Raw genomic sequence first — 15,628 nt, 5'->3', positions numbered from 1 at the left:
GGAGGAAGGGAATTGAGTCTCATCCCCAGGGTGAGAGTGGGTAAAGAAGGGGTGGCCCTGTGGGGCTCCTGTCGGGCCTGCCAGTGGGCAAGCTGATCTGCAGATGGGTGCTCTCTGTTCTGTCCCTGGGCCCTCTCTCCATCCCAGGGACGGATGGGAGCCTGTGCTCAGGGCGCCCTTGGCTGCTCCTGCGCTGACAGCTGGTTCTAATTATGCAGAGCTGCACAGCACTGGGGCTGGAAAGGGAATGTTTTGGGAAATTTGCATCATCTTCATGATCCCAAGTCTGCATGTTTTCTGAGCAGACAGTAGTTTGGGGATTTGATGAAGTAGTGGTGGCTATAATCGAGTTGCTTTTCTATAGAAACTATGACTCAACGCTGAGAAAAAAGAATTACTTCTATTCATTCAGTGATCTCCCCCTCATCACACACCCTCACTTCACAGAAGGCGCCATTTGTCCCTGGCGACTCTCCCCTCTTGTGGTTTGTCTAGTCAGGGGTGCTGAGGCCCGATGGAGGCCCTCGTCTTCATGCCTCCCTGGGCCCTGCCCCCTTCCCTTCTCCACACACACAGCCCCTAGCAGGTGTTTATTTCAAATTACTAAAGCAAATGGATCTCACATGATACTCCATGTGCGAGATTCTAATACAGATAGGTCATAGCACAGCAGAAGAGCACTTCATGGGTTTCGGTATGTCTGCACGCATGTTATTAGAGCAGTAAAACTTACATAGCATGAGGCTTTGGGAACTACCTCTTCTCAATCTCTTCCCATCCTTCTCAGAATAAAATCCAGCCCTCCCTGCCCTCAGGGTCAGGCCTCCCCACCACCTTCCTTTCCCACCACCTCCCCCCACTGTCCCTCAGGCTCATTCTGCTGTAACCACACCAGCCACCTCGTTGTTCTTAGGGATCCCTGGTTGCCACCCAGGCTCTGTGCACCTGTCCTTCCTTCTGCCTAGAAGCCTGTCCCTGCACTTACTTGCAGAGCTGCCTCACCTCCTTGTCTCCACGCCAGTGCCCATCTGCCAGCCACCTGGCATCCCCTCCAAACATCCCATTCCTTCATCCGTCAATATTTTATTAGGATTTGTCATCTGACTTATTACAAGTTTCTCATCTCTCCCCCTTCCTGTAGGACACAGACTCCATGAAAGCAACAGCATGTTTGTGTTGTTCCTGGCTATGTTTACTAAGACAGCGGTCGCCAACTGGTGGTCTGTGGACCACTGGTGGCCTGTTAGGTCCAAAAGGTTGATGACCACTGTCTTAAAACATATGTTAACTCTGATAAAGAAATGAATGCAGACGTGCTTACTGTTGTCCCTTCCTTTTCTCTTTCTCATCCTTCTTTATCCTTTCTTCTCACCTTTTCTCTTCTCCTCCTCCTCCTCTTCCTCCTCATCATCATCTAAGAAAGAGGTAAGGACACCACTGCCCACAGACAGCTACTCAGAAGGCTTGCACCTAGAAGTGTCTTTTAGCACCTCAGCCTCAGGGAACAAAGCAGGGCAGAGAAGGTGTCTTTGCTGCCTGGAGTTATGCCTGTCCACCCCATAAGACGGACACTAAGGCCCTTGAGCCCTGGCACATTGCTGTCACTTAGCCCTGCCTTCCCTCATTCCTTCCTCCTTCTCTTCCTCAATCTCCTTCTCCCTTCATTCTTTCCTTCTCTTCTCCATCCTTACTCGCTCCCCTTGCCTCCTTTGCCTTTATCCTTCCAGTTTCTTCTCCTTCCATTTTTCCTTACAGCTGGTTGGTTCCAGGGAGGGTTTATGAGCTCCTGCCAGCAGCCCTCCAGGATGCTGTCCGGCTCCCCAGTGAGCTGCTGCCTCCTTGGGCTTCCCTTGCTTAAAGCCCTAAACATCTCTCTGTAGGACAGGCCTGTTTCCTGAAGGTCCAGCTGGTCGTGATTTCGCAGGAGTACTCCATCAAAAGGTACAGAAGCTTCTAGTGGGCACGTGAAAACTGTTATTTATAAATGCTGGCACTGGCAGGTTATAAGCTGGTAATGACTTTATAAAAAAAATTGTTTATTTCTGAGTACGAAGATTTAATTTTAGAAGGGTTACAGTGTGTGGCATTGAATTATGTCATCTATTAACATTTGTTTGAAGTTATCCTGTACATGATAAAACCAGATTGCACAGAAGATCTTGTGAAAAAAGGGTCGATCCTTTATTCCCACCCTTTTCCTGAGGTGAACTCTTAAAACCGTTTTTTCTTCTACTGGTGACTTTTGGAACTTTATTTGGTGCATAAAAACCTTAATTTCTAGTTTCAACAGCTCTAAACAGTGTTTCCCGACTGCTCACTTCCTACGCCTTCCTTACCCCCACCTGCCACCTCCGTCAGCTGTACCTTCTCATTGTCAGATTAGTTAACTTAACATTTGGACATTCTGCAGCTACAACCAAGTCCATCACACTTTCCCTCAGGTTGACCCTAAAAGTTGAAAACCAACAAGCAGCATTTATTATTGTTACGGCTATGTAAATATTACCCAGGGCACGGCTGTGCACATGCTGCTCGGTGCCACTCTGGGGTGTGCCAAGGTTGCATTTCATTCTCTGATGACCCTCGTCGTTCAAAGAAAAATGTGCCTCTCATCAGGGACCTACAGATTCTCTTTCTTTTCAATCCAACTGCCTGATATTAGAATGTATATAGACATATAATATTTAAATAGATACACTATTAAAACATTCTTAAATGTATTAAATATGTACTATTTAAATGCAAATAAATTTAAAAACATATCACATTTAAATTTATATAAATAGGAATTCTTGGTTTTTGTTATTCTTAGAGATTATAATTGCTTTCTTTCTATTTTCATTTGCCTTTGTCATATCCTCAAATCTTTTCAAATTTTCTATTTTTATTTCTATCAATTTTTTAATCTCATTAATTTTCCCCCTTCAGGGCCCTTTGTTCCTTAGTCTTTTTGCTCAGCTGTTATTATGGGATTTCCCTTCACAGTCCTATATGCTTGGACTATTTTCTTTCCTTTTCCTTTTAAAGTCATATTTATGGAGGTTTGCTTTCATCCAGTATAATTCACCCTTTTTAGTGAACAGTTTGTTGAGTTTCGATAGATGTATACTTTCTTTCTTTTTCTTTTTTTGTATTTATTTATTTATTTATTTATTTATTTATTTAACATATTTTATTGATTTTTCCCCCCTCCCTCCCTCCCACACATCCCCTCCCTCCCCAGAGTTCCATGTCCATTGGTTGTACTTATATGCATGTATACAAGTCCTTCAGTTGATCTATTATCTCCCCCAGATCCTCCTCCCCTCCCCGCTGAAATTTGACAATCTGCTTGTTGCTTTACTGTCTCTGTATCTCGATAGATGTATACTTTCACATAAACCATCACAATCCATAAAGAGAACATCTACTGCTTTAAAATGACCCTGTGCCCCTCTGTAGTCAGTTTGCCTCCTGTCCCAAGTCCCTGGCAACCAGGGACCCCATTTTTTGCCCCTGTAGTTTTTACTTTTCTCAGAATGTCATATCAGTGGAATCATATGTTTTTGTGTCTGGTTTCTTTCACTTAGCATAAAGCTTGACACTCATCTGTGCTGATGCACTTAGTCCCTTCTTTACTGCTGAGCAGTATCTCTATATAAAAGGCTAATATGCAAATTATCCCCTCGGGAGTTCAACCAGGAGACTGGGAGTTCGATTACTCACTCTGACATTTGCTGACCACCAGGGAGCAGTGCGGAATGAAGGAAGGTCCCGGCCAGCAGCTAGCAGCTGGGGAAGGAAGGCCCTTACCGGCAGCTGGAAGCCCCAATCAGCCCTGATCTCCAGCCAGGTCTAGGGACCCTACCGTGCAGGAGTTTTGTGCACCAGGCCTCTAATTTGATTATATGGCTGTCTCACAGTTTGTTTATTCCTTCACCAACTGATGGAAATCTGGGTTGCTTTTAGTATGGGGAAATTGAGAGTGAAGCTGCCATAAACATGCATATATGTTTTTGTGTGTGGACAAATATTTGCATTAGCGCGATTGCTGGCCATTGGGTATGTGTATATTTAATGTTATGAGAAACTGCCAAACTGCTTTCCCATATTGCTGTGCCATTTTGCATACCCACCGGTGACATCTGAGAGTCCTGAAGCGCCTTACTCCTTAGTCAGTCCTCACACCAACCCCCAAACTGGCACGGTCTTCCCTCTGTCTCAGTGGGCCACCCTTCCCTGGGGTGTTTTTAGAACTCCTTTGGCTAAGTGTGGGATTATTTCACCAATTCTGAAGATTGTCCCAGAGGATAGATGGGAGGAATGGGGAGGAGCACAGAGGGGGGAGGAAGAGAAAGGTGGTCACTGAGCAAAATGGTATGTGGTGCTGGCTGCTAGCCTGGCGGTGGTCCCTTTCCTCGAGGTGTGCTATTTTGTGTGGGCATGCTGTAGGGACGTGATTTGGAGAAGACCGCAGTCAGAAGTAAGCGCATACATGGAAGCACCGGGTGTAGGCACCAGCTTCCTATAGCCTGGCAGCCTAGATCCTTTGGGGGGTCTTCCAGGAGGGCCTACCCACTCCCCAGGTCTCTTCTTCCAGGGCCGTTCCTCATGACCCCAGACATGGTCAGGGTCAGGCCTTCCTCAGGCCACCTCGGGGCATCTGACTCCCAGACACCTCAGAACAAAGCTGGCAGCCCGGAGGGCCTCCTGGCAGTGTGGCCAGGGAAGTTTTGCGGGGTGAGCCGAAAGCGGCGTTGACTCTTGCTGTCACCAAGGAATGCTTGCCGATGAAGGCGCTGAGACAAAGTTGTTTTTACATCAGCTAGGGGTTTTTCCATAGTTTCCTTGTACTAAACATTCTCCTTTGATGTCAGAATGGATGTCTAAATGAGTCTCACGTTGTTGTGTGCTTTTATGGAGGGCAGCTGGTCAGACACCCTTTTGGTCTGGGCCTGCTGATTTGAGGTGGTGTGCGATGCCACGGAAGGTGTGGCCAGCAGGTTGCTGAACATCATGGGCTGGAGCTCAGGACGTGCAGTTGAGGCCATGGCGGTAAATGAGATCTTCCGGAGGGAACCAGACATGGGAGAATGTAGACCAGGAGCCTGGACAGAGTCATTGGGGGTGGGGCACATGTGTCAGAAAAGAAAAGAGTAACTAGAAAAGAAGCCCGGGAGTGGGGGGCCTGAGTGGCAAGAAGGCAAGCAGAAGAACGCAGGGCTGACGGGCAGGGACAGAGTGATAAATAAGGCAGAGGGGCTGCCTAGCCAGGACGTTGTCTCTGGGAGAGAAAAGGGCAGTTTTAGCTCAGCCAGTGTGGCTCAGTGGTTGAGCATTGACCTATGAAACAGGTCACAGTTTTATTCCAGGTCAAGGCACATGCCTGGGTTGTGAGCTCGATCTCCAGTGTGGGGTGTACAGGAGGCAGTTGATCAATGATTTTCTCTTGTGATTGATGTTTCTATCTCTCTCTTCCTCTCTGAAATTAAAATATATATATACTTTTTTAAATTTTTTATTAAAGAAAACAAAAGGGCCATTCAAGTGGAGAAAGGTGGAGAGGGAAGCCAGTTGAAACAGTGAGACCCAATGGCCCTTTCAAGACATTCTCTGCAAAGAGAAGAAAGAGTGAGCAGGAGCAGAAGGAGACTGGCGGTCTAGAAAAGATGTCATTGTGATAATGATCATCACCATTATTATTATTAATGGGAAAGGCTTATGCACATTAAAGGGCTAGTTGGAAGAGGAAATTGGGGAGAAAGGGTGGAGATACTGGAACAAAAGAGGGTATCAGGTCCTCTGAGCGAGGGACAGGGACGGGACCTAGAGCCCAGGAGGAGAGTGGATCCTGTGGGCAAAGGGCCTCCCTTCCCCAGAAGCCTGAGGAGGGTACATTTCTACGTTTAGTGGTCGAAAGTTTTTTCCTACCATCTTTTCCCTCCCGGGGAACATCCACCTCACAGAAGCCCCAGAGAAGCTGGCGATGGATTGTGCAGGCTCCTTCTCTCCTTCCACAGCCAGCGGACCTCAGCAGGGGACACAGAGTCAGTCAGGATAGCCTTGTGAGACTCCTTTCCCCCGTAGCCCAGGGCAGCTAAGTGGCTCCTCAGGGAGGGAGGGGGCTACCAGGACCCTACCAGCATCAGCCCCCACCCTGCCTCTCTTCTAGAAGCAGCCCTGTCTCTTCTGGTCAACTCGAACTTAATTACACTCAAATCCGTTCCATAGCATGGACCTTTTTTAGGCATCAGTGACTGGAAGAGCATTGTTCTATTACCTCACATTTTCCAGACCCACTTCACACAGATGGAATCTCTTGTAATCCTATAAGGCCAAACACAGAAGAGGAGCAGGCCAAGGAGGTGGGGCTCAGGGCCTGTTTGAGTAGATAGAATGGCCTTATTTCTTTTGACATCTCGATAAATCTTTCTGCGCTGCGTTTGGGAGATTTCAGCACTGAGGAACGCGTTCATTCAACAAATGCAGCTCGGCATCTGCTGCGAGCCAGGCCTGCCCTGCGGGTCGCCTCTCTGTCAGCCTCTCTCTTGGTCTGTGGAGGTGGTGTCACCATCCCTGTATCATCAGCCAGGAGACTGATGCGAGAGACGTGAGCTTACCTGCGGTCGCCCAGGAAAGATGTGTCAGGGCTGGGATTGGGGTGAGGCCCGGCTCTAAGTCCTTTGATTCTTCTATTTTATCAAGGAAGCTCTTCAACAATGCTTCAGTCTGTTGGGGTTTTAGTTCTAAATGTTACAGGCCTTCCAGTGCAAAAGATTGCTTAGGGAATTGTCAAAACCCAAGAACTACACACACGGTTTTTGAGTCACGGTCTTAGAAATGTTCAAATCAGATAAATTCAGGACAGATGTATTAACTGCGTGCTTTGGTTCCTGCCTGCATGACATCAGCAAAATGAAAGGGAAATAATAGATTTTTAAATAGTTCAAGACAGCAACGAGAGTGTGGTGTGGGAGAAGCAGAGGGTGTTTGGAGCTGGAGCTGATTCTGGTGGCGCATGACGGGAAGAGGTGGGAGATAACCTTTACCACACATCCGTGCTGCGTGCTCGGGTGAGTTAATCTCATTAATTGTCATGATGAACTTCACAGATAAATGGAGGACTGTACCCATTTTAAGATGAGAAAATTGAGGTTCTGAGAAGATAAGCAACATGTAGGATCTGATCCGGGTCTTTCTTTTTTAATAATTTTATTTTTATTTATTTTCCTGACCCTCTCACCCCATTGAATTTTAGAGACAGTTGAAGACAGGCGGAGAGGCATAGAGAGAGAAACATCAATGTGAGAGAGATACATCGATTGGTGGCCTCCCGCACATGTCACGACCAAGGCCAGGGGTTGAGCCTGCAACCAAGGTATGTGCCTTTGACTGGAATCAAACCTGTGACCCCATTCCACAGGCTGATGCTCTATCTGCTGAGCCAAACTAGCTAGGGCTGAGCCTGGTCTTTCCAAGGGGAAGATCCACACTGCTTTCTTTCAGGATGCATTCCTAAGTTACTTATAAGATTGAGTACTCAATTAAATGTACACACATGCACACACAAATGTATATAATTTTGGCTATTTATCAAAGAAGTAAAAAAAAAATAAAAAATATATATAAGGAGCAACTATTGGCCAGAAATTAGGCAATAACCATGCCTCAGTCTTTGAACATCAGTTTTATGAATCCATTTCTCTATCTGATTATAACCCATACCTTTCTGGGACTGGCTTTGGGATTCACAGGGGAGAAAAGCTCGTGTCCTCACAATTAAACACTGAAAGGACAATAATATACATTTGCAGAATGATTAAAATAGGTGAAAAGGTGCATCAGGGGAAGAAGTAAATATAACTCAGGAAGGCCAATTATACATTTCAGAACAAGGAGAATCATGGTACACAGGTAATTTATTGTTATTTTTAATCCTCATCCAAGGTATATGTTTATTTAGAGAGAGAGACAGACAGACAGACAGACATTGATGTGACTAGAACATCAATTGGTTGGTTACCATAGGTGCCCCAGCCAGGGATTGAACCCACAACCTTTTTGGTGTAAGAGATAACGCTCCAACTAATAGCCATCCAGCCAGGCTACACAGGAAATTTTCCATCTCAGAGTCATTCATGTGTACTTTTGAAAAACAGTAGAGTCAAATTACCTTTTCAAGAGAACAAATGATAGTGAGGCCCTTTCCTTTTCGTTAAAATGGTTGTGCTGAGAATGAGGTAACATGGGAAGTACCTCTCCAGTGCGGGCGTGTGTGGGGGGTTGTTCTTGATAAATGGTTCTGGGTTAATATCATTGTCATTACTGTTATTTAGGGTGTGAAGGACTTGGCAGGGTCAGGGATGGTTGAATTTCCTCCTGTGGGTGCCTGGGAGGGCGACGATGCCATTCTCACAAATGGGATGGCCAGGAAGAGGAGCTGATGTTAGCTTCTGGCTGGTTCTCAGTTGTTCTCAAGGCCAGGTCATTCATCTGGTGTCCAGAGCTGTCCATTGCCTTCAGCGAGGCTGTGGTTTAGAGCTGGGTCCTCAGATGCATTGGAAGGGCGCGGCACTTGAGGCATAACTGCACAGCCAGCAAGTTTTGTCTTGTCCATTCCTGCTGCTCTCTCTGGCTTTCTAGCAGACTCTGATCTGTTCTATTCCAGTTGGTGGACAGCTGGCTCTCACTAAAGATCTTATAAAAGTTCCAGGTGTGTGGTAAAATAATGTTATTAACAATACTGAGGCCTGATGGGAATTAAAAGGAGGTCTTATCACTTAGGGGTGGAGAACTTTAGAATCTACCCCTTTCTCCCTTCTCTGCCGGGCTCCACAGGCACCGGCTGAGAATGCTAGCCATTTGAATAGGGGCCTTTCCTTGGTCCTTTATACAGCCCCCAACTAATCACCTTAGATTGCTCCTGTTATCTCCCCTGGATCAGAACCAGCCTCACTGAAGGTAAATTTTAGGTCATTTGATCAAACTATAATGCTGAGAAAGAGGAGACAAGGCCCCTGAAAGCGATCTTAAAGGGAACCTCTCCTCTGTCCCCTTTTGGTGATATGATGGATGGGAGGGTCCAGCTTCGGGTAGGAATCGAGGTAATCCCAGAAGCTTCCCTGGTTGCAGGGGGCTTGGATCAGGCTTTCCTTGACCCTAGGAATAGAGGATGTCATGTAGCTGATGAAATTTGAGATTCTCCAGCCAGATTTAAATTTCGACTTTGCCTTTCGGGGGGATGAGTCCCACTAGTTAAAACGTTACGTCCTGTCTCAGACAGTTTGAGTCAAGAAGGGATTTCTGTTCCTGGAGAAGCTGGCAGAGTGGCAGTGGTGAGGTTGAGTATTTTGGCACAGAAGTCCTGGGAAATGGGGCTGGGGCTGTAGAGAAAGCATCTCCTTCTCCTCTCTAGGGTCCCAGGAGTGCCTCCTCCCAGCTCTCCTCTCCAGAGGCAGAGGATCTTCCCACTCTGGTGAGGACAGCTCCTCCCCACCTCCACACCCATGTTCCAATCAGGTGCCCCTGCTGTTTGCATCCCGATTAGAACCACCATTGAAATGGACTCTTTGCTCCTAGGAACTGGCCAGCTGTGGCTGGAGTAAGAAGGAGAAACACAGTCTCGCCCCGAACGTTGTGGCCTTTACCCGGAGGTTTAACCAGGTAAGCAACCCCTTGCATGTGCCTGTCCAGATGGCAGTGCTGCCACTTGTAGCCTGGGATCCCTGCTGGGGTTCAATTCCAAACACTTGGCCCCAGGACCAGACCCCTCTTCCTGAACCCCCACTTTCATTCATTCTTGGGCCATCACAGTCCTCTTTTCTCACAGCAGGTGGAACTGAGCACGTCTTTCCTGTGTTTAAATCACTTCAGTGGCTTCCAATTCCACACAAGCTAAGGTTCAAGCACCTTAATTGCCCTGCAAGGTCCTGCATGGTGGGTCTGGCTATGTCCACCCACCAGCCCCTCCCCCTACTCTGCGGGCTTCAGCCACTCTGGCCTTCTTCCTTTTCCTGGTGCGTCATACCTCTGTCCCATCAGACTTCCACGCATGCTGCCTTCTCAGCTCAGAATTCTTCCTCAGCCTGAACAGCACTTCCTGGGAAGTCTTCCCGTCATGCATTCCCTCACTGCACCTGTGCTTCTCCGCTGGCCCCCCCACTCACCTGTCCTCATTTTGTGTGACTCCGTCTCCAGCTTCCTTCCCCGTCTGTGGGCTCCATGAGGGCAGGAATTGTGTCTGCCTTGTTCATCACTGCGTCCCCCACCTTTTGCCCAAGGTCAGCATAGAATAGACCCCCAGTAAATACATGTGGGATGAGTGAATGCGGTGCTCAGGAAGCATTCCTTGAAGTGAATTTCTGTGAATTCCTGACAGCCTGCTCACTGGCCTCATGCATCTTATTACAAACTCTCTGGGTCCAGCCAGAACCTTTGTTCCGTGTATGAAGACCTGCGTCCCTACTTACTAAATGATAGCGGGGCCTTGGGCCTGCTGACGGGGTGGGCTTCTGATTGCTCAGTCAGATCTCCCAGGACATGGCATTGGTAGGAAGCGCCCTGCAAGACCCCCTTTGGATAGATCAAGCCCCCAATGGTGCTGTTGACAGTTCTTACTTTCTGCTTGTTTTTCTGGTTTCACATGAGGACAGTGGCCTAGAGGTTGCATGGTGAGCATGACTGGATCTCTGGGTGATGGGCCTGGGTTCCCATTGGTGCCTTCCCCAGCTGGGCGTTCCCTGGGAAATGCCGGGTCCTGTGCATCACATTACCCAGCCCCCTCCAGACCTCCCCACTCTGGGCTGCCACCCCGAGTACAGCGGGAGCCTCAGTGAGGCACCAGCTTGAGTGCTCAGAGCAAGGCTGCGTTAGCATGACCTGTTTTATGAGACAATGGCTGCGGTAGGGAGTGCACACCGTTTATTTTGAAAAGGAAGTTCTAAAGTCTTTTGTTTCTTTTCTCTTTGTTTTCAAAAATCTTTTCCTTTTCAACTGAGCTTAGTCTTTTAAGAAAACACACCAAAAACCAGATGTGCACACACTATCAGGGGATTCATAGTTTCCTAGCAAAACTATCTGACTCGGAGCCAGCTCCGTCCCACCTCTGACCAGCCGCCGAGCTCCCGGAGGGCTCTGATGTAATCTGCTTTGCACAGGAGGCCAGGTCAGCTTGGCCAAGGGCAACGTGGCTCGTTCTGCGAATAATTGCATCGTGTCCAGATCAGACCAATACAGCGAACCAGAGCAAAGCCACACTTTCCCAAACGGTGCCCTGAGAGAGGGTCTGCCTGCGGCCTGTCAGCTCCTCAGAGCAGCAGCGCCTGGACGCACTCTGGTAGCTCCGGTTTGAAAACTGGCCGGCGGCCAGGTCTGGTCAGCCACTGGGCTGCTTTTCCTGAGATAAACTGATTGGCATTCCTTCCTAGCAGACTTCCATAAGTGAGAACAAGCTTCCCCATCGGAGTCCAGACAAAGGAAAGCAGTCACTTACCTTTCTGAGCCCGTTTCCTTATCTGTAAGTGAGAACAGTAACAGTACTCACCTTGCACAGCTGTTATGAAAGTGAAATGGAAAAGCCACTTCGGGGGAAAGGAGAGAGCTGACTGTGGAAATATAGAAAGACTCTTGGGCAGAGACGATGGCCCAGATGAAACGGAGATTGTGACTTTTAAAGTGGTCCCAGTGCACAAGGGTAGATGGTTTTCTGAAGTTGCACTTTGCAGCCTGGGAGTAGGGATGTAGGAGGGCAAATGCTTGGATCCATCCACAGGTCGGGGTTAGCAAAGTAGAGTTTTGAAGGAGCAAGGGGAAGGTAACTTAAAGTGCTGACTAGAGGCTGAAGTGACAAATGATAGGGGAGCAGTCTGCTCAGGGGCAAGGGCTACCGGGCCTGCAGATGTGGTGAAAAGGAAGGACAGGCACAGTGGGGGCTCCAGGATAAGGGAAGGTTGAAAGGTTGTGGCCCAAGACTGGAATTTAAAGTTCTGGATGATTATGAGGAAGAGGTGACTGAAGTGGTAGGTGGGAAAGAGTTGCTGAAGTGGCCAAGTGACCTTGAGGCCACGGTCATGCACAGTGATATTGAAGTTGCTCAAGGAAGAAGGCAGTTTGGTATGGAGAGGGAGACAATGATCAAGAACCTGATCTGTTTACCATTTCTATAGCTTTACCCTTTTCAGATGTCAAAGTGGGTGGGATCATATATAAAGAGCCCTTTCAGGCTGGCTCTTTCATTGAGCAATATGTATTTAAGATTCATCCATGTCTTTATTTGGCTTGATGTCTTAATTTTTTTTTTTATGAATACAATTCCATAGTATGAACATTGTCTACCCATTTACCTATTGAATGATATCTTATTTACTTCCAGTTTTCTATAATTATGAGCAAAACTGCTGTAAACAAATGCGTGTATGTGTGGTCACAAAATTTCAAACACACTTGGTAAATACCTAGGAGTACAATCACTGGATTGTGTCTGTACTGTTTTTCATTCCCACCAGCAATGAATGTAAGTTTGTGTTGCTTCCAATCCTTGCCAGCAATTAGAATTGTCAGGGTTTTAAATTTTTATTTATTTATTTTAGCCATTCTAATGGTGTGTGGTGATCTCACTTCCTTTGCTTTATCCAGCCACTCCTGGGTGCCTCGCACGAAGAGCAGGGAGACTGTCACACAGGAGTGGCCTGCCAACATGAGAGTGGCCAGAGGGTGAGGGAAAGAAAGCATGTTACATAAGGACCAGCTGAAGGATCTGGGATTGAGAAGACTCAGGGAGGAATCATCAAGGTTTTTTCATGAGGGGCTCCTATGGGGAAGCTGATTAGGTATAACCTGTGGGGCCCAATCAGTAAGTACAGGAACCAGGGGATGGGAGTGGGGAGGCAGTGCTTTGCCCAAATACAAGGTAGTTAGTTCCTTAGCTATGAAAGCCCAGGCAGAGACCAGGCAGGGCTTTATCACAGTGACTGTAGAACATCGTGGGGTTGGGAGTGGAGGGGGCGGAGGTTGAGGGAAAGAGGGGGCCTTGAAGTCCCTTCTACCTCCAGGTTTGTAAGAAAACTGTGAATGGGCTTATGAGAAATTTATGGCAAAGTAGATTTCTCAGAAGAAAAGACAGTATTTTTAAACCTGAATTTTTCTTTACTTTATGCTTTGACTGTTTTATTTGTGGTTGATGAAATAAACTTCTTTGTGTTCAGTAACTATTTTGCTTTATTCATCTATAATACTGTTGAGATATTTCCCAGGGGATATATTAGTCTTCAGTGGCTAAACTCTAGTGCTAATTATACCACTGGAACAATAAAGGTGATAACAATAGTGTCTGTATTTAAAAGCTTATTAGCACCATGACTAAGTGGCAATTTTTCCATGACTGGTATACATGACTGGTTTAACAGTTGAAAACCAACTAATGTAATCCAGTGTATTCATAGGCTATAGAAGAAAAATCATATTATCATACTAATTGATTCAAAAAAGCATTTCACAAAATTTAACATCCATTCATGATGTTTTAGGAAATCTCAGCAAATTAGGAAGCTTTTTCAATTTGCTAAAGAATATCTACAATAGTCTTGCCACCAACATCGCACTGAATGGTGAGACACTTGAAGTTCTCCCCACAAGCTCGGGAACAAGGCAAGGATGAACTCTCGTACCACTTCCATTCATACTGGAAGTTCTGACTAGTGCAATAAAACAAGAAAAGAAGAGATATACAGATTGAAAAGAAGATGTAAAACTGTCTTTATTCACAGATGACATGATTGTCTATTTAGAAAATCTCAAAGAAATCTATTTTTTAAAAAAAATACTTCCTGGAACTAATAAATGAGTATAGCAAGGTTGCAGTTTGTAAGGTCAACATACAAAAGATCTTCTGTACCAGCAACGAAGAATTGGAATTTGAAATTTAAAAAAAATACAATAGTACACAAACACATGAAGAAATATGCTTAAGCATAAAACGAACAACTATGTACAAGTTCTATTTGTAGAAAATATAAAACACTGATGCAAAACAGCAAAGCAGATAGAAATAGAGAAATATTCTATTTTCATGGATTAGAAAATTCATTATTAAGACCTTCCCAGTTGATCTATAGATTCAGTTCAAGCCCAGTCAAAATCTCAGCTATTTTATAAATATCAGTAAACTGTAACGCTTATATGGAAAGACTAAAGACATAATACTGAAAAAGAACAAAGTTGGCGGACTCACTCTACCTGATTTCAAGACTGACAGAAAAGCTACAGTAATAAAGACAGCATGGTCTTGACTAAAGGATAGACATCTAAGACAGTGGAACAGAATAGAGCAGCAGTTGCCAACCTGTGGTCCGTGAGGTCCGAAAGGTTGGTGACGGCTGGAATAAAGAGCCTAGAAGTAGACCTATACAAACATAGGCAACTGGTCTTTGACAAATGCATAGGGACATTCAATGGAGAAAGGGTAATTTCATCAACAAATGGTGCTGGAATAATTGGAATTTTTTCAGCATATATTAAAAAAAAATGAATCTACAGTTTAGATCTTTCATAAAAATTAACTCAAAATGGACCAGAGACCTAAATGTAAAAGTCAAAACTATAGATCAGACTTGATAGACTATCCCACTGGTAGGCAAACTCATGAGTCAACAGAGCCAAATATCAACAGTACAATGATTGAAATTTCTTTTGAGAGCCAAATTTTTTAAACTTACACTTCTCTAATGCCATTTCTTCAAAATAGACTCGCCCACGCCATGGTATTTTGAGGAAGAGCCACACTCAAGGGACCAAAGAGCTGCATGTGTCTTGCGAGCCACAGTTTGCCAACCACAGGACTATCCAAAGTAGCAGCAGTTTAAATGGAAGCTAAAAGTCAAAACTATAAAACTTTTAGGAAAAAACATAGAAGAAAACCTACATGACTTTTGGTGATTATTTATTAGATATGACACCAAAAGTACAATCCATGAAAGAAAAACTTGAAAAGTTGGGACTTTATTAAAATTAAAATTTTCTACTCTGCAGAAGACATTGTTAAGAGAATTTAAAAAAAAAAAAAAAAAGCACAGAAAGGAAAAAAATATTTACAAAACACATATCTGATAAAAGACTTGTATCCAAAATATACTCTGAAAATTCAACAAGAAGAAAACAACCCAATTAAAAAATGGGCAAAAGATCTGAGCAGACACCTCACCCAAGAAGATGTGCAGACGGAAAATAAACATGAAAAGATGCTCAACATCATTTGTCATTGGGAAAATGCAAAATACTACATACCAATTAAAATAGCTAAAAAAAAACCAACAACAACAACACAACCTGACAAATACCAATTGCTAGCAGATACCCAGAACAACATAAACTCTCGTTCATTGCTGGTGGGAATTCAAAATAGTACAGACACAATCCAGCTATGTACTGCTATGTATTTGGTTTCTAATCTCATTTCTACTAAAAGGAACCCAGGCTTTTTGGAGAAAAAAAATGGCTGGTTTAGGACTGGGGCAAGAAATGTCCAAGATGAGCCTGTAGCTCCTTATAGTGCTGGAAAAATAAGCAAATGCTTAAGCAAGCCCACAAACCAAAGCAGTGCTGGGGGGTCAAAGGGAAGGGATGCAGGAACCAACTAAAAGAGGCCTCAGTGGCC

The 15,628-nt window shown here is 45.4% G+C and overlaps 1 protein-coding gene across 11 annotated transcripts in view; it reads left to right on the top strand.

Annotated features, from left to right (window-relative positions):
- The window catches only part of RALGPS1 (Ral GEF with PH domain and SH3 binding motif 1), a 241,292-nt gene that overhangs the window by 95,641 nt on the left and 130,023 nt on the right, over positions 1 to 15,628 (top strand). For all 11 annotated transcript variants that reach the window (XM_084898361.1, XM_084898365.1, XM_084898360.1 and 8 more), the window contains exon 5: positions 9,559 to 9,642. In XM_084898361.1, the coding sequence (XP_084754487.1) occupies positions 9,559 to 9,642 (84 nt within the window). The remainder of the gene's footprint in view (positions 1 to 9,558; positions 9,643 to 15,628) is intronic.

This window comes from Pipistrellus hanaki, assembly GCF_964339955.1.
Source record: "Pipistrellus hanaki genome assembly, chromosome: 11".
Lineage (NCBI taxonomy): Eukaryota > Metazoa > Chordata > Mammalia > Chiroptera > Vespertilionidae > Pipistrellus > Pipistrellus hanaki.
Note: the sequence above shows the minus strand (reverse complement) of the source record. Positions and strands in the feature narration are given on the sequence as shown.